The sequence below is a fragment of the Lichenostomus cassidix genome, chromosome 11 (assembly GCF_008360975.1).
Source record: "Lichenostomus cassidix isolate B80296 chromosome 11, HeHo_3.0, whole genome shotgun sequence".
Lineage (NCBI taxonomy): Eukaryota > Metazoa > Chordata > Aves > Passeriformes > Meliphagidae > Lichenostomus > Lichenostomus cassidix.
Genome location: NC_139492.1, coordinates 12,326,426 through 12,352,567, shown reverse-complemented (window position 1 = coordinate 12,352,567; position 26,142 = coordinate 12,326,426). Strand labels below are relative to the sequence as shown.

Genomic DNA, 26,142 nt, shown 5'->3' with positions numbered 1-26,142 from the left:
AAAAAATGTGCAACATCCTTGCATAAGTGTGAAATCATTAATTTGGAGAACAGCAATGTAAAAGTGTCTTCTGGAAGACCTGACATGCATTACTTAAAAGCTATTTGAATAAAGGCATTTTGTTTTGTTTTCTTCTTTTAATGCCTTCTTGTTGTCAGTAAAATTCTGCAGTTTCAAAGTTAACTGTGTTAATAGTTTTGCATATTTATTTTCCCCCCCTCTTTTTAGGAAAATTTGCTTTTATCCATCCTGCCTGCTCATATCTCTATGGAAATGAAGCTGGCAATCATTGAGCGGCTGAAGGAAACTAATGATAACAGGCAAATGCATGACAATAATTTCCACAGTCTTTATGTAAAAAGGCACCAGAATGTTAGGTAAGTGGAAACTCTAGAAATAATTGTAATTAATATAAATGTCCGATTCTTACCAGTACATATGGTCCAGTGAAATTCAAATTTGAAGGCAGAATTTCAGGCTGAAGTGAGCTTGTTTCCTCTTATGGGAAGATAACGTGTGTTGAACTGGTGCAATGTCTTCTAAATCTGTGGAGATACCTGAGTCCTTTTTGCTGGAATTGTTTCTTAAAGAGGAGAGAGATGTTTTCCATTAAATGCATTTCCATTGTTATGCTGACTGTGGAATTGACGTATCTTCTTATTGTGCTTTTCCTGCTTTTTCCTTTTGCTCTTGTCTAGCATTCTGTATGCAGACATTGTAGGATTCACTCGCCTTGCCAGTGACTGCTCTCCTAAGGAACTTGTGGTGATGCTGAATGAACTCTTTGGAAAGTTTGATCAGATTGCAAAGGTAGGTTTGCAGTTTGTGCTGTAGGATAAAGGCCTTTGGAAAAAGAAGTCTTTTTGCACAACAGGAGGCAGCTGGGTGTTAGTCCTAAAGTCAGGAAGACAAGACTGCTTTGGCTTTAAAGCTAACTAGCAAAAGCACATTAAAACAAAAATGGGAAATTTAGCAAGTTGCTCCTGTAATTACAGTTCTTGAGTTTGGAGGTTTATCTGTATTGCTCAGGAAATTCTCTGATGGTGATAAATGATTGCAATAGGGCTGAGGAGGTCCTGTATACAAACTCCACTGAGGAGCTTTGCTGTGTTCAGCTTGAGGGTTTGATTGACTTCATATATGGAAAACTCTCAGACACACATTTAAATTCATAAATTGAGAGGCCTCAGGCAAAGAGTTCTTTAACTTGGGACTGAGCTAAAGAAAGCTTCCTGTTACTAATGGATACTTACAAAAAAGTGTAAGAATGGGGAGTAATTTAAAACCATTCCTATTAAGACATACCCTCAATACTGACCCTTCAGCCTGACTGTTGTTATCACTTCCAGGTGCTGCTTGAGGTTAATTTTTTGCAGCTGTAATCACCAACTCAGGATTTTTTTCCTCACATTATGGGGACTGTATCACCTACATGCTTGTATGTTGCGTTTGTGAAATCCTAAAAATTTGTCAGAAAGGAAAACCCTAAAATTATTAAGATAGCAGAAGAGTGAAATTACTTTAATTAAACCCTTGTGAATGTCATTGAATAAATTCTTAAATATATCACTGATTAATACCTGACTAAAATACTAGGAACATTTTTGACTAAATGACATGGTTAATCTTTGTATTTATCTGAATTCAGTTGCTGTTAAGTGTTCAAGTACTGACAAATATAAGAGTTATACTATATCTCTTGCAATTGTATTGTTGTGAAGCAGCTATAAAGACAGACTAATTCCTGTCTTCTTAGTTGCCAAATGACAAAAATGCTTTTAATGCCAAAGTAGAAGCTGAGGTTTAACACATTTGGTCAGGTTTTGTAACTGTTTTGCAGATACAAAAATAGAAAAAATTCTAAATTTTGAGTGATCCATTTTAATTTCTCACTTCTGTCTGCAAATTGCGCTGTAATGTCTGGATTTAGTGAGTCAAGGTCTTTTGCAATTCTGTGGTTGAGCTGTGAGAGATTCCTCCTTTTGGTGCTATTTTTGTTCTGGCAGAGTATTCCGTCATCTTTTCCATAATATACAAATGTTGCAAGCTCCAATTTACCTAATAAAAATCGATGGCTGAGCTGGACACTGATGCTGAAGTGCAACAGCTCTAATGCAGGGCTGGGTTTCCCTGCTGATCCCTCTGAGCTTGTCACTTGTGGCACTGCTCAGAGCCCACTGGGATGGATGAAGATGAGGAGAGTGATGGATGTTCCCTTAAGGCTTTGACTGATGAGGGAGAACAGCTCACTTTGGTAAATTGCCACACTTTTGGGCTGATTTTGGAGTTGATTTAGGAACTGCTGGGGTGTTCCCACAGCAGGTAGGGTTGGACAGCTGGAGGTGTTGGCTGGCCCAAATTAAGCCATCTCTCCTCATCAAACACTACACAGCCTCACAGAATTAGCCCTGGCTTGCTTGCAGGCTTTGTAGTTAAAATTCTTCCGTAAAGTGTTAACAAAAGATAGTATGAGAGGCTTTTTGCTCTCTCCTGCTAGTCATTGGCAGCAGTATCCTCTGTTGCATAGTTAGGAAAAAATTTTTTGCTGCCTTATAGTGTTTGTGGTTTTTTTTATTAACAACAGCAAACTGTAGTGTGTGCCAGCTTCCTCTTCAGTCGTGTTTGAAACAACCAAAAAACCCCATTTTGTCTCTGCACAGCTACCAGGTTGAGCATCTGAATTCCTAAGTTTTATGACACCACACACTGTGGTACTCACCATGTAAAAATAGAGGGAAAACTGCCCATAATTCAGATGAAAATGAAGATTAAAAGATAGATGAGTAGATTTCATCATTTAGATGGTAAATTCTGTGACAGTTTTATTTTATTCATAGTTTTTTTCAATTGCACACAGTTTCAAGGAAAATGTGAGAAACTAGCAAGGCGATTGCATTTCAGAAATGCTTTGAGTGGTCATTTTTGTTCTCTCCAGTGGGCAAGGTTCAGGCATTCAGATATGGGGAAAAATAAGTAAGCATTGCTCCTACAAGGATTGAGAAAAGCCTGACTTTCTCAAACCACAGGCTTTGGAGCTGTTAGCCTACTTGCAGCTCATTTTTTCCTGTTAAATATATTTACTCTAATTTCACAGGAGAATGAATGCATGAGAATAAAAATCCTGGGAGACTGTTACTACTGTGTCTCAGGCCTGCCTGTGTCCTTACCAGTTCATGCCAGGAACTGTGTTAAAATGGGACTTGACATGTGTGAAGCAATAAAGTAAGTATTACACAGAAGGCTGTTTAAAATATAGATGCTATGAAGATATTGAATGAAGTAATTAGTTTTCTTGTCAGTATGCAAAGTGTATTTATTAGCTGGATAGTTTTGACCATAAGTTTGTCTCTTGTCTTTGCACTAAGTGTATGATGAGGCTAAACCTTAACAGATCTCTAGAAGGAGAGAAAATGAAAAGTCTCCTGCTCTAATACCCTCATGCCTCCACAGGCAGGTGAGAGAAGCCACGGGTGTGGATATCAACATGAGGGTTGGGATTCACTCCGGGAATGTGCTGTGCGGTGTGATCGGCCTGCGCAAGTGGCAGTACGATGTGTGGTCCCACGACGTGTCCCTGGCCAACCGCATGGAATCTGCCGGAGTGCCGGGGTGAGCATCCTCCTGCTGCTGCCGGGGCACTCTGCCACGGGCCTGGGCTTGTAACTGTGCCATGGCACAGATCCTCATCATGGCATGATGGAATAGGGCAAATGTGTACTTAGCAGAGCTGTAAAATGCTGGTATTTTCTGATTGCGTTTTCAATGAGTTTTAAAATTCTATTCTTAGGCAAGTGACTGCTTCTTGACCTTGCCTTCATTGGAGAAATGTGTGTGTCTTCAGCAGTGCATTATGTTGACTTAGTTAATCCCTGCTGTACACAGGGATAATTGTACCTGTGTGGGTTTAGCTAAAGAATGGTTGTGCTACTTAGGGCGACAAGGCCAAGCTGTGTCTTTACCCAGTGTTTCTGCTAATGTATTGATCAGTCCCACTTGATTTATGTCAGCTCTATATTCACCACCTCCGCCACTCAAAGCCCACAAGCATCTCGGAAATTAAAGTACACCCCGATGGGGAGGATCCAAGCAAGGAGCATCTGGAGCTGTTGTTGGTTGCGCATTCTCCCTGTGTAGCATTTGCCACGGGCAGAATGAAGGGAGGGGAATGGTGCTGAGTTTAACTTGCCCTGTGCTGCTCAGCAACACAAGGATTGGCTCTGAGCTTAGTCTCTTGCACCCTTCTTAAGATGCTCATTGAAATGAATGAATATAAATGGTTTTCAACAACAGCATTTGCATTTTCCTCATTTAGGAAAGTATACTCTTTTCCTGTTTTCTAAGTTAAATTTAAGGATTAGAATTCATCCAAGAATCCCCCCACCCCTTTTTTTTTCTGTCTTATTTTGGTAGTTTGCACTAAAAAAAACCATTATAAGACTTGGTTTTTTTCATTCCCAAATCAGACCATGATTTTTTCTGTTTCATAGTAGTCTGTGCAAATTGGTTTCTTTTGGTAAGTGATTCTAACTGTGGGAGGTCCAGACAGTTCTAACCAGTGACATTATAGACTTACTTATTATTTCTGTACCTCAGACAGCTTTTAGGTATACACTTGTAACTTAAAAAAGTGATTTATCAAGTGATAAGGGGATATGAATATCAAAATACTTTGTTGCATTGGTGACCAAAACTGAAAGAAAACTAATTGGAGCTTGGTTAACAGTTACAATACCATCCAGGTTAGGGATTTAGTGTGTTGATTCAGCATGATTAAACAACAATACAGAGTCGTAAAAGTTCTTTTGTTGGTAAAGCAAACAACATGACTCTGAATATGGCACAAAAACATACGTAGTTGTGTTTAGGACCTTTGCCTAATCTCAGAAACTCTGATTATTTCCTTATGGTCATCAGGTTTATAGCTGATAATCTGGTAAAGAATTAAACTGATTTAGGTTGTTATGCTGATTCAGAAAATTTTTTCTTACTACTTCCTATATCTATACCTTATGTAGTACTTGCTTATCTTGTGTTTCAAAACTAGCCAGAGGAGACACCTTCTACTTGTGGAAGACTGAGCCTGACAGGGTGGAAGGGGTTTTATTCACTTTGCAAATGTTGTTATATTTGTTTCCTGCTCTGCAGGGAAATTATTTGTTGGGGATTACTCATTCCAATGCTAACTAGTCCTGCTCCTTTGGAAGCAGTTTTGTCCTTAGGAGCCAGTTAGAGGTTTTATTTAAAAGAGGAAGCGTATCTATTTTGACTTACTGTAAATAAGGAATTTTAAAGACTTTTAAAAGGATGTAGGAAAAATTCTAGCTTTATAAGTATTTTCTTTCCAGTGAGAGAGTATCTTTGTTAATTTCCTTGTGATTTTAAAAATTACTTTCATTCATAACAGTGTAATACACTCCTAAAGCAGAAAGAATAGCATAAACCCAAAATTAAAAATGCATTTACGACCAATTCTCTCTAATATGTCAGTGCCTGGAAGCTCAGCATGTTATTCTCCTGTCAGCATAGGAAAGTGGGTGTGGTGTGCTGGGTGTTCTGTCCTGGCATGGCAAGGGCTGCAGTGCAGGTTACAGCTTGCCTGGGAGAGCAGCTCTTGGTTATGTGCTTATCCTGGAATCCAGCAAGCAATTAGTAACTGCTGAGAGATCACTGGCATCTCGTTTGGAAAGAAGTTTGCAGTAAGATCAGAAATGTCCTACGGCAGAGTGTGATTTGAGGGAGAGGGGAGAGGAAGCTTGGTAAAATGCAAAATGGTGGGTAGTGAAAAACGTACTGCCTTTTGGCTTAAGTGGAAAAGCACAGGAAACTTGCTGCAGTACATGGCTGTCTTTTAAGGCTCAGGGTACAGACATCACCCAGAATGCCCCAGTCTCTGTGGAAGGAAATGATACTTTAGAGCAAACTTTAGAATTTCAGATTTGAAGGTTCAGCTTAATTGCAAAATTATGTAGTCAAGGAAATACTTTTGGTGGGGTTTTTTGTTTTTGTTTCATTTGTTTGTTTTTGTGAAAACCACCACCAAACAAATAAAAACATGCGTCCTCTGCAATCCAAAACTCTTACCTTCTGGTTTGAAAAGTATTGAGGAAGTTTTTATTCTTTCTACTTGGAAGCTACTGCTGGTAGTTGTCAGGTCTTCGATAAATTACCTTCATGCAAACCTACATGCAGCATTAAGAAGTAGAGGTGGATGGGACAGTGATTCCCTTGTTCTTTGTTGTCAGGCAGGAGTGCTGCACACTCTGTTTCCTTTCTGGAATTGTGCTTTTCCCAGCCTTAAGCTAATGGATTGTAGGACAGTGTTTAACCCCTCCATGCCAAAGAAAAGTGAGGAAGAAAATGGGAAGATGAACAATGAGAAAGTAGAACTTAAATGCTATTTTATGACCACACTCAAGTCTCTTGTTCAGAAATTATATGGAAAGATATTACTCATAACTTATGTGGAAACACATGACTTGGGATATACTGAGTGAGATATCATTTCAAGGAGAGTGTGAATAGGTACAGACAAATACTGGCTGCTGTCCTCAGAAGTGTGTTGGTGTTGTTGCTGTGCTGCCTTTTCCTTGGATGGTTCCAGTCAGAAAACACAGACTTTCAGAACTCTCCTCAGAGTTAACAAAAAGCCTTCCCCAGCTTTCTTTCCCCAGACTCAGTAACTGTCTCCTCCCCGCCTCATGCATTTCTAGCACAAAACAGTCCTCACTTGTGTTTTGTTCACGAGCTTTCCTTGCAGTTCTCACGACCTGCCTGTGAGCCTGCCTGTCTTGTGAGTCATCAGATCTCCTTTGATCACATTTCTTCTTGTGTCATTTATTTCCCTACTTATTTCAATTTAATTTTATACTGATGCTTTCTCATTATGGGAAGTGTTTTAGCATGCATGCTATGATGGTATACTGTAGTAAAAGATTGCAAATATAATTTTAAGTACTGGCAGGATTTTTCAGTTGGCTGCCAAAGCAGGAGATGGCCGAAAAGCAGAAATGTCAGCAGTGGCCATTGAAATGTAAATGAAATGCTTGATGTGACCTTTCTGTGAGTGTTTGGGTCTCTTGTTCTTTCTCCTGTTCTCAGCCGTGTGCACATCACTGAAGCAACATTAAATCACCTAGGCAAAGCCTATGAAGTAGAAGAAGGGAATGGACACCTGAGGGATCCTTACCTTGAATCCATGAATATCAAAACCTACTTAGTGGTCGATCCAAGGGTATGTTTTTAAACATATATATTGATTCAGTTATATATGTACATTAGAAATACGTAGGTTTCTGTGGTGCATATGACTTTTAATTCTGTTCCTGAATGAAAAGCATGGTGTGAGTCACGTGAGTAGCTTGGATTTGGGAGTTCAGATCTGAAAGCACATCCTGCTTTTTTACGACATGCCTATTACATTGAAGTAATAGGTGTTATGCTGAAACCTCTTATGTGACCCACTTAGAGTGAAAACACATATTTGACTATGTATTTGTGTGAAGTGTCTCACAAACCCAGGTCAAAAGGTGAGGATGAATGTGTGAAAGAATACCTGTACTATGTGGCCATTTTCAGATAAAATAGTCCCTGTAAAATAGCATCAGACATCTTCCTCACGATCTGAAAAGTAAGATTCACCTTCTGTTCAGGGTGGGTAAAGTTAGCAACTGTTGGTTGCTTTTATAGAGCCTGGTAACTACCAACACCTGGGGTGTTGCTATTTTGAATTGGCTTGTGGTTGATGAATAAAATGCTTCAAATGAAAAAACTGCAGAAGAGGAACTTCTTTCCTTCGTGATTTTGACAGGAAGGAACAGCCTAGAGCCACTTTTAATTAGCAAGAACTCAATCTTCTTTGTTACATTTTTCAGTACTGCAAACCACCCCCCCAGTTACACGCAGCACATACTCTCAGAATGATGACCTGTGTCTATTAAAATGGTCTCTGCTCCCTTGAAGATACTTGTGAAATGTTAGAGAATTTCCAGTCATTGATGTCTTGGTTTATTCTGTAGTTTTAGCTTCCTTGTAGCTCTGCAAAGATATTGCTGTACACCCCATCTGTACTGCCTGATTCAGCACCTGTGACATAGGCATATAATCTGATGTGGAGTCTGTAATTTGTGGGATCTTCTAACCACTGTTTTGATACACCCCAGCTCAGGAATTTGGAATCTTTTTCCCCTGCTGTAGTGCTGACTGCAAGGAAACTGTATCTGTTCATAAGATCCTGTGAGACCTTCCATCACTGTAAATAAACCTGGAAGTTTGACTGTTGCAATGTTGCAAGCACAGGCTTGTAAAGGCAGCTGAGCATTTCATTGTGTATGCTGTGATTTGCTTTAGCTCACATTAATTAAACGAGATAAAGGAATTGAGGTTGGCTGACACATTGCTGATGTGCTCAGAGTCCTACTAAATAAAGAGATTGCATAGTCTGAAACCACTCAAGTACACAGAGCTGCAGCTTTTTTTTTGTAATTTGTCTGAATTTCTGTTTTCTAAATGACCATCATTTCTTTCCGTTAGTCCAAGCAATGCATATCCAACAACCATCTCCCCAAAACACGGGTGAACGACGGGCTGAAGATGCGCGCGTCCGTGCGGATGACGCGCTACCTGGAGTCCTGGGGAGCAGCCAGGCCCTTCGCCCACCTCAACCACAGGGAGAGCGTCAGCAGCGACTCTTCAGGCTCCCAGGGCAGGCGAAGAAAGGTGAGGTCCCCAGCAGTAAGTGGCAGCCTGCAATTGCAAACTGCTCCTGGTGCCTGCGGTATGAAACTCAAAATCTGACGTGAATTTTGTGGCTGAATGTGTCTGCTCCTACCCTGGGTGTTCAGTGTGCACGCAGAACTGAGGAGGTACCTGTGCAACTTCTCTTTGTGTTAGAACTTAACAATATTCAGACTGCCAGACTCTCTAGCATGCTATAATTATAGCCTTCAAAGAAGAACTGTCTTTTTTTCATATTTTTTTCCATCTTGTCTCCTATGTGTTGTCTTGGGAAAAAAGATAGATGCACTCATTATTTACTTGAAATGTATAGAAAAGCAATAGTCTCCACATGCTCTCCCTGCAACTGGATTTTATCAGTAAAGAATTTTTAGGATCAAGAATTTTAAAGATTTTAAAATACAAGAAAACTGATTTTTCCCTCCATCTGCCCTTCTTGAAAGCTGAAGGTAGGAGATGTGTGTGCTTTCAGGTGTGGTCCTGGAGCCACAACTATAGTAAATTTTAATTTAAGCATCCATCCATCATTCAGGTGTGTGGAAGTGGTTTCCAGTCTGCTTGCCTCTGCTGATACTTGCTTGGTTATTTTGGTGTGTAGAGAAAAATGAGAGGGATGATCTGTTTAACTATTTTCTAACAATCTTTTTTGTTAGAAGGCACTCACTTCTCACTTGTTAAAGCAGAAAACATTGCTGGAAGGGGTTGATTTTTATAAAATTTTCTATTTGAGAATGGTTCTTGATTTTTTATTTCTAAATAAAAATAGTTTTGGTGGTTTCTTGATGTTTGTTTTCAACAGTTGTTTGCTATTCACAGAGCGTGTAACTTACTCATTCCTTATTTTATTTAGGAAATACCTTTGTGTTCTACTGGGCGTCAGAGAACTTCTGATAGGTTTGTCAAGTACTTTCTTTTCTTTTTTTTATGCTCCTGTGCTCCTCTTGCAGTTCAGTGTGCTGTAAGGATGTGATCATTTGGTTGATTAATCACTGTGTGTATGGCAGTCCTGCTTTAGAAAGGTTAAGCTGAATCTTTGGCCTTCAGATTTCTGAGCTCATGTTTGTTATTGTTAGCAGACTCTGAAAGGAGCTTCCCCCCTCCTTTTCTTACTGGCCCCTCAGTCATTCAGATTCCATTTTGCTTCCTGGGCTGCAGCAGGATGGAAGGGAATTGGGAAGGGAGAGCCCTAAAGAGCACTGGAAAGATTTGGGTTGGGTTAGTGTTATTAATGTTTGCCATTACAATGTGATAAAGAATTGGCACTTACAATGGTACCTGTAGCACTGAGTTAAATAAAGAGCTGATTTTCACTTGTGAAACATTCCCTCAATTTGTCAAAATGCTGTCTTGAAAAATGTATCATTTGAGTAACCAGAGAAATGTTTAGTGAAGTGCTCATGGGTGTATTTGTTTATCAGTGTGGAGCACTTTGGTTTAATGTTTCCCTGGAAGGGAATAGGAAAATTTTCCCCACTGTCTGCTGAGAGTGTTCTCTGTACCCTTTACTTGTTTCTGAGTAGCATTTGTGACACAGACTTCATTTCATCCTCAGAAATTCATCTCAGAAGGGAAGGATGGAGGAAGATATTTATGATGAAATGATGTCAACCATTGAAGGCCTCAGTTCAACTAAGTATGCAGTACTTTTTTTTTTCTTCATATTTTCTTTGATATTTACCTCAATTTAAGCCTAGATTTAAAATTTACTTATGAAAAATAGAAAATCATTGGGACTTTTGTCTTGCCCTTTTTTTGGTCTGTGTTTTGTAGTCAGTTTCTTTTTGCATTTAATTTGAATATAAGAGTATAACTGCATTAAAATAGCAAGAAGCCAGTGGTCAGTCTTACTGTTTGATGTGGTGTAGCACTAAGAAACAGCAAAACCACTGTTTTGTCCCTTATGATTGTCCCAAAGTAATGAGCTGAACTGCATTGTGGGATGGGATAGGAAGTTAATGCTTGTGTTCTCTTTATTAATACAAGAAGTTTCATGAAATGGGGTGTTGTCCTGAAAAAAAATTGTGTACGTAGCCAAAACAATTTTGTGGGTAATAAAGTTGCTTTAGTGTCTGGTCCACTGAAGGCAAAGGATCTGTCAGGTGCAGCTGGTTCCTTTGGCAGCACATTTGCATTCGAAAGCAGACAAACACAGGCAATGATCATGGTTTGGGTTTTCTTTCTTCTTCTTTTTTTTTTTTTTTTTTTTTTTTAAATTTGGTTCGGTTTTGTATTAATTTAAAAGCAGTATTTAAATTCCTAACAAATGTAAAACACCAAATTTGAGAAGAAAAACTCTTTTATCTGAATTCTAGGAAGGCTGAACCTCAGCTCTTCCTAATAGAGGCCTGATATTATTTAAGGGAAGTTCTTGGAGACTCTGAGCCATCCCTAACATCTGCTGTTACACTTTCCTATTTGCAAATGTTCGAGAAGGTTTGGAGTTACATTTTTCATGTAGCTGGCAGATGCTGCTGTCTGTGCATGTTGTGGATCTGCCTGTCAAATGAATAAAAACACAACCGCTGGTTTGTTCTGCTGTGAAACATAAAGACCTTGCAGAAGTGTCAAATATGTGTTCAGAGTGGCACTCTGAGCCTGTGAGCTGTGGGCTCTCAACTGCAGCGATGATTTTGCATTCTGTCCTTGGCCTTTGTTTGCTCCTTGTTTACAACCCCTGTCTCTCTCTGGCTGCAGTCCGTGGTGTGGCAAATCAGATGACTTCTGTGGATTCTCACTGATCTTTGCAGAACCTGGTCTTGAAAAAGAGGTTGGTAAGAGCAAAATAATCCCTCTTGGTCTTTGATTTGCCCTTCAGAGCAGCATAAGAATATGTTTGAAACTGTTTCCATTCTGAAAATGGATTCTGGAGGTGACTGCACATCCTAAGAGGTTTTAGGTAACTAATGGAAAGCAGATCTCATGAGCTGTTTGGACTGGACATTCTTCCTTGAGAATGCAAATTCTGAGATTAAAGGAAGATTGTCTCTAATCTGTGGTCAAATTCTTGCCATAAGGGAGTTAGTGGAGTTTGGCAATTTTTCTGTATAAACTACTCTCGAAAATGATGAGATTTAAAGAACGCAAAAGGATTTCTGCATCCATAATGAAAATTCTTTGCTTTCTGTGGCTGTTTCATTGTAGATATAATGCTGGTATTTGTTAGGTACAGTGTACTTCTTGGATTTGATTAATTGCTCTTTAATTTGCTGTATATCCACTTTGTATATACACTTTGGGTTTTCTTCTGTGTATGTCCTTTTTGATAAGAGTTTTGACCACGGGCATCTGTGGAGTGCTGATTTACATACTTCTTGGATTTCCCTCTAGGTTGGAAATTGTCCTTTGGACTGGGCTGTTTTTCTTGAAAGAATATTCAAGTGTGGGGTTTTTTTGTTGTTTTTTTGTTTGTTTTTTTTTTGTGGTGGTGGTTTTCTTTTGTTCTGTTTTAGTTCTAGGCATATTATTAATAACACGGTATAAACTTGTATATATACATAATCACGAAAATATAATAAAATTAAGAAAAAACAACCCTGAAATTACCCTGATGCTTTATTCTCATCTGTGTTTCAGTATCGCACCATTCCCATTCTAAAACTCAAGAGTTACTTTGCATGTGCCAGTTTTGTGTTCCTCTGTATATTTGTGATCCAGATGTTTATCATGCCAAAGTAAGTGCTTGTATTTTAATTATTTATAATTCAAATTAACCAGTAGGTAAAGTGAACCTCATGTGCATGGAATTTTTGCTATTCCCGAGGGGTTACGTTTAAGAAACATACATTAATTTACCCCATGATAAAGGAGTGCATTCCTTTTGTTGGCATAAGAGCTCGGATATCAGCATGAAAATAAAATAGAAATTTTTTTTAGTGTTTTGTTTGCTTGGTACACACAGGGAATGGTGAGTTAGGTGAGAAATACTATTTTATAAGAACAGTTGGCTGTAAGGACATTGAGCAGTGGGAAAATGGGATTTAGCTGGTTGAACTGTGCTCAGTGATCCTTTTCTGTAGAGCTACAAGGAGGTAACTTGGAGCTGCTGCTCACACCTCCGAGGAAGCAGATGATGGATAATTCTGACCTTCATGGCATGTTGGTTGTTCATGGCTGTTGCAATGCAGTGTCCATGTGGTTTATGCACAGAATCTCTTAAAGCAGTGATTGTGCAACAGACCAACCATACCCTGTGTGATGTTATGGCCATTCATTGCTATTTGATGAAAAATCATATTTAAACTTGGTTTGTTTAGTGCTTTCTTCTTTTGTTTAGAACTGCAAAACTGGGAATTTCCTTTGGAGTTGCTGCAGTTATCATTGTGCTTGTTTTGTTTGTGTGCTTTGCTGAGAAATGTATGGTAAGTTAATTTTTTAAAAAAATCCTTCCTGTTTTCAAAAGTGGATGAATATATTTTAGCAACTTGGTCTATCTTTTAGGCTGAAGAAATTCTAGTAATTTCAATAGGAGTTAAAGGAGCCTTGAACCTCAGTTTGCCAGATGATTCTATTGCCTGAAACAGATTTTCATGTCTGAAAATTCTCACAGTAATCCAGAATTATTTGGGTTCCAGAATAGATGGGTTAGGGGGGAGGAAGTGGGGTTGGGTTTTTAAAATGTATTTTTATTTTTATGTTTGTCATTAATAGTATTTTTGGTTGTAAATACTGTTATTTTCTATGCTGGAAATAATATTGAAATAAGTTGGAACGGAAGACCAGTTTTCATAATAATTTATAAAGTGTCATGAAAATTGCAAACACATGAATAATTCATTGGCAACAATTTCATAGCTGATAGAATTCCAAATTCACCATTACATCAATTAGGACACTTTGCACTTGTAGTTCCTCTTTCTTTGCATTATTAATTACATGCAATTACTGTTTAAAAATCTATAGTGACAGAGAGTTCAATGATACAATGTGAAAAAAAGTCCTTCTCAGCTCAAGAACTGCCTGGGGAGAGGGAAGGGATTTTAGAATTTTCCTTGCACTCATCAAATCTGCACTGTGCCAGACTGAGGGCGAGAGGAAATTCTGAAGTGCTGTTGAGGACATGCACCACCATGGACATGGGATAAAGTGTTATGATTCATTTAATAGTATGGTTAGACAGATAAATGGATTTTATGTATGTATGGTATTTATATGTATAGATGGATTTTTGCATATATGTCTGCATAGAGAGAGGGGTGTGTGTGTGTGTGAAAGAAATACATTCATGTATTTCTTCTACACATGTAGAAGCACATGGAGAAAACAAAAATTCCAAGACTGCAGTTGCATCATACTTGAGTTTTATGCTGGGACCATATGGCATACACCATATGCTATTTTGGTTTAGCATCATGGAATAATGCCTTCAGTTACTAACATTATATACTTTACTAGATGTTTTTCTCTATAGCAACAATTGGTTGAGATAGGGATGGTAAAAATGGGGTCTGTCTATGGTTGGTTTTGATTTAGTAATCTGAAAATGTAATTCCAAATATAACATTATAGCTCTATAACTGCAAAAAACCCCCAAAATATTTACTACATTTTAATTAACTTTTTTCCAGAACTTTCATGGAGATCACAGTTCTGTATTTTTAAAGCACAAATTCAGAAAATTTTAGTAGCCAACTCCTTTGAAGAAGGGAAGCATTGTCTCTATTTTCAGCTGGGGAAAAGTGTTAGACATTGACTCTGAATGATGAGATTCAAAGTTCTAAATTAGAATTCTGGTGAAGACCCTTGACACTCTCCTGCAGAAAAAAGATCAACTTTATATTTAGAAATATTTCTTCACATGCATTAAAGTGTTATCCATGTTACTGAAATGAATTAATTTTGTTTACAGAAGTGCTGCTCGGATCAGTGGCCTTTCCTGCGCCATCTGTGTGCAATCTCAGAGAAGGTGGAAACAATGCCTTTACTTAGGCTTCCTTTAGCAGTCATCACCATTGCTGCCTTGCTGATTATAGCCATTTTTAATTTGGTAAGTAATCACATTATTTGATGAACTTACTGTGACATCCATAGTTTAAGTGACTTCCTGTATTCTTTTCATTGAGTACCAGGTTTTTGCTGCTTTTTCTAATGCCTGATTTGCAACATGAGTTGATTTGCACAGGGGCTATGCGTGGTGTCAACTATAAGCATTAAAAACAAAAGCTGCTATTTTGTAGAACTGAAAGTACATGTGATAGACTTCAGTTCTAGTTTACACCATCTTTTCTTGTTTTCAACATGGCAACTCTTGATTGTGACACTCATCACTAAGATGGTGTTCCTTTTTTAATGTGGCTTTAAATGTCTGGCTGTGGCAGGCAGTGTTTTAAGCAGCTCATTATGGCATTTGCACTCACTGGTAGTAATGTGGATGAGGGAGGGAAGAATATAGCTTGTCTCTCTTTTAAAAGCAAAGAAGCAAAGGCACTGTGGATAGTTACTGCTGGAGTAAGATGGAAGTAGTGCCTGTTTTTTAGATTTAGTTTGAATATTATATTGCACCTTGGGTATGTACATTTGAGTAACTGTGCTGTGTCTTTTAAACAAGCTCTGTGAGTTAACAGTTCCACCTAACTGAGAGTTAACTGCTAAAACCAATGTCCTCCTGATCCCACGTGTGTGTTTGCCTTGCCATTCTTCTGATTCCATGGGACGTTAATTCTAAAAGCAACACTGCAGAAAATGCTTAATTTTCTTTTGTAGGTTTTTTTTTTCTGCTGGCTTAGGTCCTTGAATCGACTCACAGTGGTGTCATGTGAACACCATCAGAGACAGCCAGAAAGAAAACAGGAACAGCAGCTGTGAAACTGGGGGGTGAAACAAAACCATGTTTGTGCCAGATAGCTGCTAAATTAACATAGCCATAATGTAAAACTTTACCCCCAATTAGAAAACAAGTAAATTTTAACCTTGTTGCAGCTTGTGTGTTATATGTTTAATACAACTACATGGGATACCATTGTATTTCAACATTTATTCAGTAGCACTGAAAAGACAACCAGATCAGCACTCTTTATATACACATGGGGAAAAATTAAAATCAGTGACTGTCTGCTAGCACATTTGCATGGTGGTTTTGATGAAGTCTTTAATTTTTGGGTTTTGTTTTTCCTCCCCTCCAATAAATCAAGACTACTGAAAAGAACAAACCTGGCAACTTTACTGGATCAAATGACCTGTGTGTTACCACCAGTGTGAGTAGAGTACCATCTTAATTTCTAGGATTAAAATGAGTCTTGGATGGTGGGTATAGAATCAGAGAACATCCTGATTTGGAAGGGACCCACAAGGATCATGAAAGTCCAACTCATATCATATAGATGGATGGCAACATTTTGGTCTATTTTCTTTTTCATTATAAAGATTTTTTTTGTAATTGTTGAACACAAAGACTTGCTCATGACACAAGGCACTTTTAAGGGATATTTCATATTGTTACAAATGGCTTTCATGTCCATCCTTTAGCGATTTTCAAGCCTGGAGTACTCATATATAAAACTGAAGTTTTAGAGTTTTTTTGGTCTCTAAGCACACTTGAAAGGTGTTCTCTAGAATTTCTTTAAGGTTAAATTCAACATTTACTAGCAACACAAAAGTATTATTTCTGAGGGTATCACTTTTTATGTCTAATTCTAAAAAAATATTCTATTTTGAGTTCATCCAAATGTTTGGGATGCTCCTCTGTCACCTGGACACCCCTTTAGATGATGGACATATTTTTGAATGTTGAGCAGTAGGTTGTGAGAGGAGCCTTTCATTCAGGTGCTTATGACAAATGATGTTACATATGTGAAAAGCACATTGTACTCATCTGGTAATTTTTTGTTCTTGCATGTTTTTAAATCAGCCTTTTGGAAACACAACTCATTCCTGCATTGAGGAAACTGTAAGTAGTGAATATATCTTACTTTGAAAGCCTGAATTTTGTATATTGTGTATGCTACTTACAAGTGGCAGGTTCTGTTACTATATAAAAGGCAGCTTTTTTAGGTATCTGACAGCAGAAGAATTCTTCATGAAATCAAGGTTATTCAGGTGTTGAATAAAGTATGAATTTGCAGTTTTTTCAAATTTCAGACTTAAAAGTAGGTCTAAAACTTTAAGGAAAAAATCGTAGAAGAGGGTGATGAGAATGTTTGAGTCTGAAAGCTGAGAGCTGTACTTGCAAGTGTCCCAGTAAAATGTCTTTAGAGAGTGAAAGGGCTTAAGTGGTGTTTTCTATGTAGTGGTTTCTTTCTCAGAGGTTTGGCTTGAGGGAGAGTGTTCATCATCTTTTGGAGGTAGACTCAGTGTCATTAGGATGACAGATTTGATATGATGTGTTATATACAGGCTCTGATTAGGAGCCTCATAAATTGTTCTGGTTTCATTCACTTTCAGCAGAAATATTAACTGTTTAGCCAAGAATCTCACAGCTCTGTGGTAGGTCTGTGTTACTATCAGTGGGAAAACTGTCATTTGTGCACAAAGAAAAATGAATTCTTGAGGAGCAGAAGCTGAGGTGATTTTGGGGTTGTTTGTAGACTGAAGTATGCCAGCAGAGCAGCTCACACCTGTGCCTGTGGCTGCAGGGAGCAATCCTGTCTGCACCACACACCTGGCACCATGCTAATGCTGCCAGCTGCATGCTGACCTTGGACACCATGCCTGAACTGGGATTCCTCTGGAAAAGTGCTCAGTAATTCCATATTGGGCATAATGGCTGTAGTTTGATAACGCTTATTAGTATAAAGTTCTTATGAAGAAGTTGTGTCTAAGGCTGGAAAAGTGGTCATGGTCTTCACATATTACTGGTGTGGGAGGTGGGAATGTGGTATCTGCTTAAGGTTACAGTGAGAAAGCACAGCCAAAATAGGATTAGAATGCTGGACTTGCTGGTTCAGAGCTGGTTCATTGGACTATGAATCTATTTTAGATTAATCTTGAACTTTAAATAAATAATTGCTTACATTAATAAGCTTCAGGAGATAAATTCTCAACACTTCAGTTTTTATCTGGCATTTCTTACTTATGTTGATGTTTTTCTTTTTAAATATTTTTGTTTATCTGTAACAAATCAAAAAAGTAAACTAAAATCAGAATTAAGTTCATCCTTTTAGTGCCATTAAAAATTAAGTTTTAAGTGATTGTAATTTCTTTGTTTTAAATTGTGGTGATCATGAACTCAGAGCATTTGCTGTGGTTTGAACATCTCTTAGACATAAGTTCTGAATAATGCAAAGGCTCTTTAAATTCCTCTTTTACAGTATTATGCTTACTGCTGTATATTGGGGTTCATTGCCTGCTCAGTATTTCTTCAAATGAGCTTCGAACTCAAAGTTCTGCTCCTGTCCATTGCTGTGACTGTCTACCTCATCATTTTCAATACCCTTCAGCACAGGGACTTGAACTTCAATTCCAGCAGTACCAGGTGCACTGTAAAGTTTCTTATCCTTTAATGTTTCATTTAAGGAGGTGATAGATTTTTGTATGCTTACTGGAATGTTGAAATATCAAAATCACATAAGCCAGACACTTCAAACCTTTCTGTAAAGTTAACAACATGGAAATCATATTAGATCATACCACCTTTTTTTTTTTTTTTTTCTTTTTAAACAAAAATGTGTGTTCTCTGAAAAAATTCTGTAATGTGGCTTCTGAGATCCCTGGAAGCCTTGGATTATATTAAGGACTATGTAGTAGAATATTAGTATCATAATAAGGTTGATCTTCTGTGATGCTCAAGCTGTGCTTGTGAGACCTTGGTAGTCAATAGGATGGTGAACTCTTCGTGTATTTACCTTACTAAGGGCAGGTGAAAAATAGTAGCAGTTTTGCTTATCTAACTGCAGAAACTGAAAAGACTTAAGAGAAATCACATGCAAATGTTATACTGTTAATTTGTAAGTCTTTCTCAAATTCCTCAGCATAGTCTCATAGCTGAAGATTAGAATAAGTTTCTTTTGCAGGGGCTGCAAGCTGTTTTAAGCACACCTTAAAAAAGCTTGAGTGAACTTAATCATTAATATTATGAGAATTTAGTTTGCATTTGTAAATAGTAATAGATGTGGTAAGACTGATTTTACTATGAAATACGAGTGGTGACTCAGACACAGGTATGATTTAACTGCTGCCTTTGTTTTAGGAATTCAGGTTTTTAATTTGTTATTGTCTTTCCTTCCACAAATAAGAAAGTTTCTTTTCCTACCTCAAGGTTTTGTTGGCTGTGTTTTTGTAGGGTGGGTGTGGGGTGGAAGCTGAAACTCAGTCTGGTGGAAATTAAGATGGCTTCATTAAGCTAAAGCCATGTTTACTTGAACATCTCACTACAACAGCTACTTAACAATGTTTCAGCACCCAGTATGTCCTGATGTGAAATTCATCATGCCATGTATTGGACTGGCTGATAATCCTTTCTTGTTGCTAGGACAGGAGCTACCACCAGTCCCCAGCCAGCCACTGGCACACATGAGCAGTGACACTGTCGTGCCAGTCTGAATGGACACCCTCATTCCCTCACCTCCCACACCAGCCCTCCATCATGCAGATTTTCTTAAAGCATACAGATGACTTTGTATTGCTTTCTTATTTCCAGGTTTTTCATCAAGGAGCCAAGGATAATGACTAATTTATATCTGGTTCTGTTTTACATAACCCTAGTTTTACTTGCAAAACAGGTATGTATTTAAAACGCAATCACGTAGTTCCTTTACTTGCAGCAAGTTGATTTAAATAAAATGTAAAAGTGCAGTTCCTTGAAATTGTGCTTTAAATTAGTGTATTTTATCTTTTTTTAATATTCTGGTCTTGCAGATAACATACTTCCATGTAATTAATTATTGGTAATGCAAAAAGTTTTATTGTGAAAGGATGGGAACATTTTTATAGTTTTCAACAGTGTTTGCATCACAGGCGTGAGAACTTCCTGGTTCTTCCAGTTTTGATCTATCTGTATTCATATATCAGTATTCATTCTAAATCAACATAGCAATTCAAGATAAAAATAATCATCATATTATTAAAGTGTCATTTTGGTAAATACACCTGATGGTACCAAATGACATTTTTCTTAGTGGCTGCTTCATGTTTTTCTGACCTTTGCTCTCAAAGCACATTTTTTGTAACTATATAGACTCAAAATGCTTTGAAGAAACTATTGCTACTACACTTCTTGAGAAAATTGCCTAATATTTTTCAGGGAGTTATTTTATGGATTTATCATATTTGGTCTCTTTGCAGATTGACTATTACTGTCGACTGGATTGTCTGTGGAAGAATAAGTTTAAAAAAGAACATGAACAATTTGAAACTATGGAGAATGTTAACAGGCTTTTGCTGGAAAATGTGCTTCCAGCACACGTTGCTGCATATTTCATTGGAGAAAAACGAAATGAGGTGTGTTGAATCTCTCCTATGTGAAGGGACAGTAAATTGGACCTCTGTGATATATATAACAAATGATGTGAAGAACACAGAGTGTAAAATTCTGCAATCTTTGCCTCTTGTTTGTATTCCAAGACCTTTGTAAATCCAAGAACCTGGTAACCAGATGGCCTCAGAAAAATACAAAATTTAGTGTCAGTCCCTGAAATATGTTTTCAGAACTGGTAGTTCAGCTTCAGGACACAGTTAAGTTTGGCAAATATTTAAACGAGATTTACTGCTTTCCAAAGACTGCATTTTACCAGAGAGCATGGGTCACAGTTTTAAGATAAATTAGTTGAGGAAAAGATAGTATCTCCCAGAGAGAAGTTAATTGATGATTTCTTTTTTAAAAGAAATCTCATTCTGCTAGCATGTCATCTGAGTGAACAATGCTGTGTCTCAGAAGATTGGCAATGTCCAAGTAGATGAAAAACTTTAAGATATCTTTAAGGAATCTCAGCTTTTCCTTAGGCAAATCCACTTTGTTAATGTTTCTGATGGAATAAGACATGGTTGACTTCATAGGAAAACTGTGATTTGATTGCTGGTTGCAAACAATTATCATGAGTGTGAGTACCTGTGTGGAAATGTGACTGCTGACAACAATGTGTGGATATATTGTTTCCCTGTAGGACTGGTACCATCAATCCTATGACTGTGTCTGTGTCATGTTTGCATCAGTACCAGATTTTAAGGTGTTTTACACTGAATGTGATGTCAATAAAGAAGGCCTGGAATGCTTGCGGCTGTTAAATGAAATCATTGCTGATTTTGATGAGGTAATGAAGCTCCTGTCAAAAATTCTCTGGATTACGTATTTACTGCAAAATAAATGTTTCAGTAGATCTGTGAGCATTGGAGAGGGAAAACCCATTTTTACTCCAAACTAATTTTGTGACTTCAGCCTTGCAGTCTTGAAAAATATATTCCCATCTGGGTGGGATTTTCAAGCACATCATCTAATCCATTAGAAGTATGGTTTGAAAGTCCTGAATTTAAGGACTTTATTTCAGTACTTCAGTGCTTTTATTTCTCTTTTGAGTGGGTAGAGCAAAACTGTGAAACTAATCCTCAGTATTTTACCTCATCTTCCTGTGAGTGATAGTATTGCTAGAGATGTTTAATGCTTTATTGCAGACAGTATAAGATTTCTGGTTAAATATTATACTGAAATATGGTATTAATGTCTCAAGTTTTTGTTTTCTTTCCATTCAAACAGCTGTTGTTAAAACCTAAATTTAGTGGTGTTGAAAAAATAAAAACAATTGGAAGCACTTACATGGCAGCAGCTGGTCTCAGTGTTACACCAGGCCAGGAGAACAACCAGGTATGTTGGCTCTGAATCTGCCTTCAGTATTCTAAGGGTGCATAGTGGTGTTCAAAGTAACAAAATGTAATGTGATAGGAAAGTAAATCATGATGGGTGGCTTCCTGAAATGTGGAGAAAAATGACAAAGTATTGTCTGGTGCTGAATTCACTATTTATCTCCTAGTTTGATTTTATTTCCAAAGCAGGTATTAAGTCTCTAATCCCAGCATACTTTTTACATCTTTCATCTTTGGTTCCAATAGTTTAACATTTCTAGATGCATAACAGAAGGGCTCTAACAACAGGGGTCAAAGAACAGAAGCCAAAGAAAAGGCCATCGCAGAATTGGACGGTAGGGTTTTTGTGATACCTGAGAACTGGCACCAAAAGAGAATCCTCAAGTGCCACATTAGGTCTGAAGCTGTCACCCAGAAGAATTACCACCAATTTCTCTGGCTCATTTTCAGTATAGCAGGTTTGTGTATGACACTAAGATGCATACAATAATATACCCAAAATATGTAAAATTAAAGGTGAAACCCTAAAGGACAGACATTAATTTGTTATAAAACTTAATCATATCAAGCTTGTTGCCTCATACAATACATACATACCCAGCTGAATTCAGGGTAGTTTTGAAAATCCATTTGAGTGTTTATTGCACAGAGCAATTCTGCAGTTACAAGGATAAGTGGCCTCATCCTCGTAAACACTCCAGTCATTACTAGTAGTGCTTTGAAATAGCAGCCTGACACAGCTTTCCATGTTGTGATTTGATCATTAATATGTGTTATGACTCACACAGGACAGGGAAAGGCAGCACGCTCACATTGGGATTATGGTGGAATATGGAATTGCCCTGATGAGTAAACTGGATGGCATCAACCGACATTCCTTTAATAATTTCCGCCTACGTGTTGGTAAGTTCTCTTTGTGGAGAACATGAACTCCACAGCTCAGACAAATGAGAAACGAGGTAGGGTGATGTAGATCCAAAGGCAGTATTGTCTGGTCAGCTTTTCAGACAGGCCAAGCTCCTCCACGGATGGGCTTTTCTCATCACTGGAGGGAGCAGTAGAAAGAGTGCAGCTGGATGAATTTGGAGGAAATGAAAGATACAGATGAAGACTGAAGTACAGTGTTAGTGGCTGTTCACTGAAGACAGTATTGTCATTATACAATGCTTATTTCTATATAGTAAAAGCAGAAGAGGAGTAGTTTTGCTTTGGCATGAACTGTGCCCCAGCTTTCCCTCAGAATTCCCATTTTACAATGACTGAGTCACTTCACATCTCCTTTGCCTCATTATGAATATTCATAGAACAGTACTGATTGCTTGAAAGGTGTTGCAGAGTTGTTTTGGGTGTTTTCCCCCCTGAAGCTACAGCTAATAGTGAAGCTGGAAGTCACATCACTTTCTACCTCAGTACTCACACCTGCTTGTGTTTCTGCAGGGATCAATCATGGCCCTGTGATTGCTGGTGTGATTGGTGCCCGGAAGCCTCAGTATGATATTTGGGGCAACACTGTTAATGTTGCAAGCCGAATGGAGAGTACAGGGGAACTTGGCAAGATCCAGGTAAACCGACGAGCCTTGCAATGTCTAAGGCATTATTTCTAATTGCTTGTGGAATATTGTTTTAATGTGAATAATCAGAAGAATTTCACAAACGTTTCTAATTCTTTTCATACAAAGGTCACAGAAGAAACAAGCAAAATACTACAGGAGTTGGGATACTCATGTGAATGTAGGGGACTCATTAATGTCAAAGGCAAGGGAGAACTGAGGACTTACTTTGTTTGCACTGAGACAGCCAAATTCCAAGGCATGGGACTGAACTGAGGCTACAAAGAAGTTAATCAAAATAGACTTAGGACTGCCTCCCTTCTGTGAAGACATAGAATTTCCCTCCTTATGTGAAGGACTTTATTCTAAAAACATGTATATATTGTTCCTGTCTCTTCTACATCTCAAGATAAGAGATTTTTTTTTAATAAAGCAGAATTCTGAGAAGTTCCTAGAAGATAGACAACCATCAATCTGAAAAAAAACCTACTTTTTCCTGAAGAAATTTGAGGATTTACCTGGAATTGCCATGAAGCATTTTCAGTTAGTTCCTTACCTGCACTGTGGGAGTCTTAACAGCTCCAGTGACAACACAGTGGATGCACTGTAGGACTCATTACCAAGTTAAAACATTCCATTGCCTCGTTGACACACACCTGCTTACAGTATTGTGTTTGTCCAGACACCTGCAGCGATACTGTGGGCACTGCATATCTTGCTCTTAACGCTGAACACACCTCACAGCAGAAGACAGCTGAACAGTGGGAAGAGGAATGCAAGTAAACTCCAGTGTATCACATGGTAACTGTGCTGAGCTCTTTTGGGAAAAAGCCTGAATTGCACAGTATGGGGTCACTTCACCACCCTTGCCTCCTCCACAGCAGCACCTTGTGTTATACAGATGTTTTCATGAGTAAGAGCTGTTCAGAAATAACTTGCATCTAGTTCAGCGTGTTTACATTACATTACATGTTCTCCTTTGTATTTCTCTGTATTTAATATCTGCATGTACATTTTTTTCAGTCACCTAAGTCTTAAAACTTTTGACTTTAAATTTTCAAAAATACACATGATGGGGAGGAGCACAGGGAACAGGCTCTGACAGCAGCTGCTGTTGCTGATCCCAGCAGGAATTCTGATTCTGTGCTGACTGTGTTCTTGAGGGCACTTAGGGAAGAAAAAATAATCTGTTCTGAATTGCTGGGAAGCTGAAGAACAGAGTTACTAAGATAGTATTAGAAACAGTAGCAGATACTGTATAAACAAAACTGTGTCTGTGGTGGGTTTGTTTGTTTTGGTTTTTTTTTTTTCTGTTCTTATTTCTACAATTTGACTAGCCACTGGCTGGTTTCTATGCCTTTCAAAGGCAATGCAGTTTTTTTCATAAACTGGTTTTGAAGGTTACAAAAGGATGTATGGAAAAACATATTCATAATGGAAATATTTCAGCAGAACCCCAATACTGGAAGTATGAGTAGAGCATTCATAAGATCATTGTGAACTTGGTGTAAATTAATTTAGTTTGTAATGTTTTTAAACAGTTAGTGACTTTTGCTGTTTTCTAAATTGGCTTTTTTTTACTCACTGCAATCTCTTAATCTGTTTTCTGTTGGTGGAGATGATACTATTTTGTAAGGCTAACATCTTGTGCTCAATTATGTCTATTAACTAAAGATGGATTCCCCCTTTCCCCATGCACCACATGGAGCAGGGCTGGACAGCACAGTGATTAGTAGTACAACACCTGTTTGGTTGAGCCTTGCTCTTCTACAAACAGAGCAGCATTTCCTAATGCTTGTGGGTTTAGTACTAAACCGTCCTTGGACAAGTGTTTAAGCAGTCCTGTGCATCACTGCTAATTACTGTGTAATTTCTTTAGGAGAGGAAGTGACTGTTTCAAGACAGGAACAAATCTAAATATTGTCCCAACTGTGGATTAAAAACTGTGCTCGTAGTCTGTCAATTTTTTAGATCAAATCTATGTGTCTAGTAGGTCTCCAACAGAAAACAGCTTATAAGGAACCTTAATTTGAGGTTGTCTAGTTCACACATGGGCTCTGCTGAAGAAGGAAGTGTCATACTTGCTGTTGTGTTAGTGCCAGTCAGTGTTGTAGTTGAATAAACCTTCAAACAGCTTTTGCTACTCTTGTATGTTGTGTATTTGTAGTTACAGGTGCTCAGCAAGCCTTTGTTTTGAGTTATTTATTGTTTTATAGGACCATGCATGTATCAAAGGCTCCTTTCAGCAGTCTTTGATGTCATGTTAGGTAAAGTGACCATTTGTCTCATGAATCTATTTTGAAAAGTGCATTATGCCTATAAATAGAGCTGGCTCTGAAGTGCTCCTGTTCACAGAAGTAGTAGACTGTAGATGTAAGTTATCTATGAAAGAACATTTGCTGTCTGTAACAGCATTTTGAAATGCTTTTGTTTACATGATGTTGCCTGTCAGGCTGGTAATTTGTTTGGGCATAACTTCAACTCAGCCTCATTTGCAGAAGTGGCAGAAGAGCTGCAGCTTCCAAAGGGGAAGGAGTTGGGTTTTGTTGCAGGTTTGAAAGGACTGCTCACTTGGTGTGCTGTGCACAGCCTTCTTTGGGAAGTTAGAAAGTGTGTATAATGAAAAAGAGGATGACTAATTTCTCACCAGAACTGGAACTGTATAATATGAGAGCTATATTCAACCACAGAAAAAGTTCAATTTAATAAGCAACTGTATTGAAATAATCGTTTTCAGCAGTCCGACAGTGAACTGTGAAACTTAACACTGAGGAAACAATCTTGGTACAAAAATCTTTCTTGCAGCATTATATTTTTTCTTAAGTGTAAAAATGGCACTGTATCTAACTTGAAGAGCTAATAACATCTAGAACTAGTAATCTGTTTTAAAGAACAAACTTTTGTTTTTACCATGAAATAAAAAACTTCCTGAAACATGTCTGGTTTTGTAATTACTTTGATGAAGATACCCATGAAAAGGAGGCACATTTTTCGTAACCCTGCAGAGTTAATGGTACTGCTTTTACTCATAAACTAAACTTGGTATTTGTCTTTTTAAAAATGTTGCCAGTCGAAAATGCTTAGAGTGACATCCACATGCTCCACAGCTGATGAGAAATGTGAATACTGGTGT

At 38.0% G+C, this 26,142-nt stretch overlaps 1 protein-coding gene across 4 annotated transcripts in view; it reads left to right on the top strand.

Moving 5' to 3' along the window:
* Nucleotides 1–25,945, top strand: part of ADCY7 (adenylate cyclase 7) — a 59,659-nt gene extending 33,714 nt beyond the window's left edge. For all 4 annotated transcript variants that reach the window (XM_085071897.1, XM_085071900.1, XM_085071899.1 and 1 more), the window contains 22 exons: nucleotides 229–377; nucleotides 699–810; nucleotides 3,095–3,222; nucleotides 3,451–3,609; nucleotides 7,099–7,231; nucleotides 8,530–8,715; nucleotides 9,584–9,627; nucleotides 10,286–10,366; nucleotides 11,428–11,500; nucleotides 12,307–12,404; nucleotides 13,007–13,091; nucleotides 14,579–14,716; nucleotides 15,861–15,923; nucleotides 16,577–16,615; nucleotides 17,976–18,139; nucleotides 19,304–19,385; nucleotides 19,948–20,103; nucleotides 20,766–20,912; nucleotides 21,353–21,460; nucleotides 22,248–22,362; nucleotides 22,897–23,021; nucleotides 23,139–25,945. In XM_085071897.1, coding sequence (XP_084928023.1) covers nucleotides 229–377; nucleotides 699–810; nucleotides 3,095–3,222; nucleotides 3,451–3,609; nucleotides 7,099–7,231; nucleotides 8,530–8,715; nucleotides 9,584–9,627; nucleotides 10,286–10,366; nucleotides 11,428–11,500; nucleotides 12,307–12,404; nucleotides 13,007–13,091; nucleotides 14,579–14,716; nucleotides 15,861–15,923; nucleotides 16,577–16,615; nucleotides 17,976–18,139; nucleotides 19,304–19,385; nucleotides 19,948–20,103; nucleotides 20,766–20,912; nucleotides 21,353–21,460; nucleotides 22,248–22,362; nucleotides 22,897–23,021; nucleotides 23,139–23,285 — 2,532 coding nt within the window. In that variant the 3' untranslated portion in view covers nucleotides 23,286–25,945. The remainder of the gene's footprint in view (nucleotides 1–228; nucleotides 378–698; nucleotides 811–3,094; nucleotides 3,223–3,450; nucleotides 3,610–7,098; nucleotides 7,232–8,529; nucleotides 8,716–9,583; nucleotides 9,628–10,285; nucleotides 10,367–11,427; nucleotides 11,501–12,306; nucleotides 12,405–13,006; nucleotides 13,092–14,578; nucleotides 14,717–15,860; nucleotides 15,924–16,576; nucleotides 16,616–17,975; nucleotides 18,140–19,303; nucleotides 19,386–19,947; nucleotides 20,104–20,765; nucleotides 20,913–21,352; nucleotides 21,461–22,247; nucleotides 22,363–22,896; nucleotides 23,022–23,138) is intronic.
* Nucleotides 25,946–26,142: the final 197 nt, after the last annotated feature.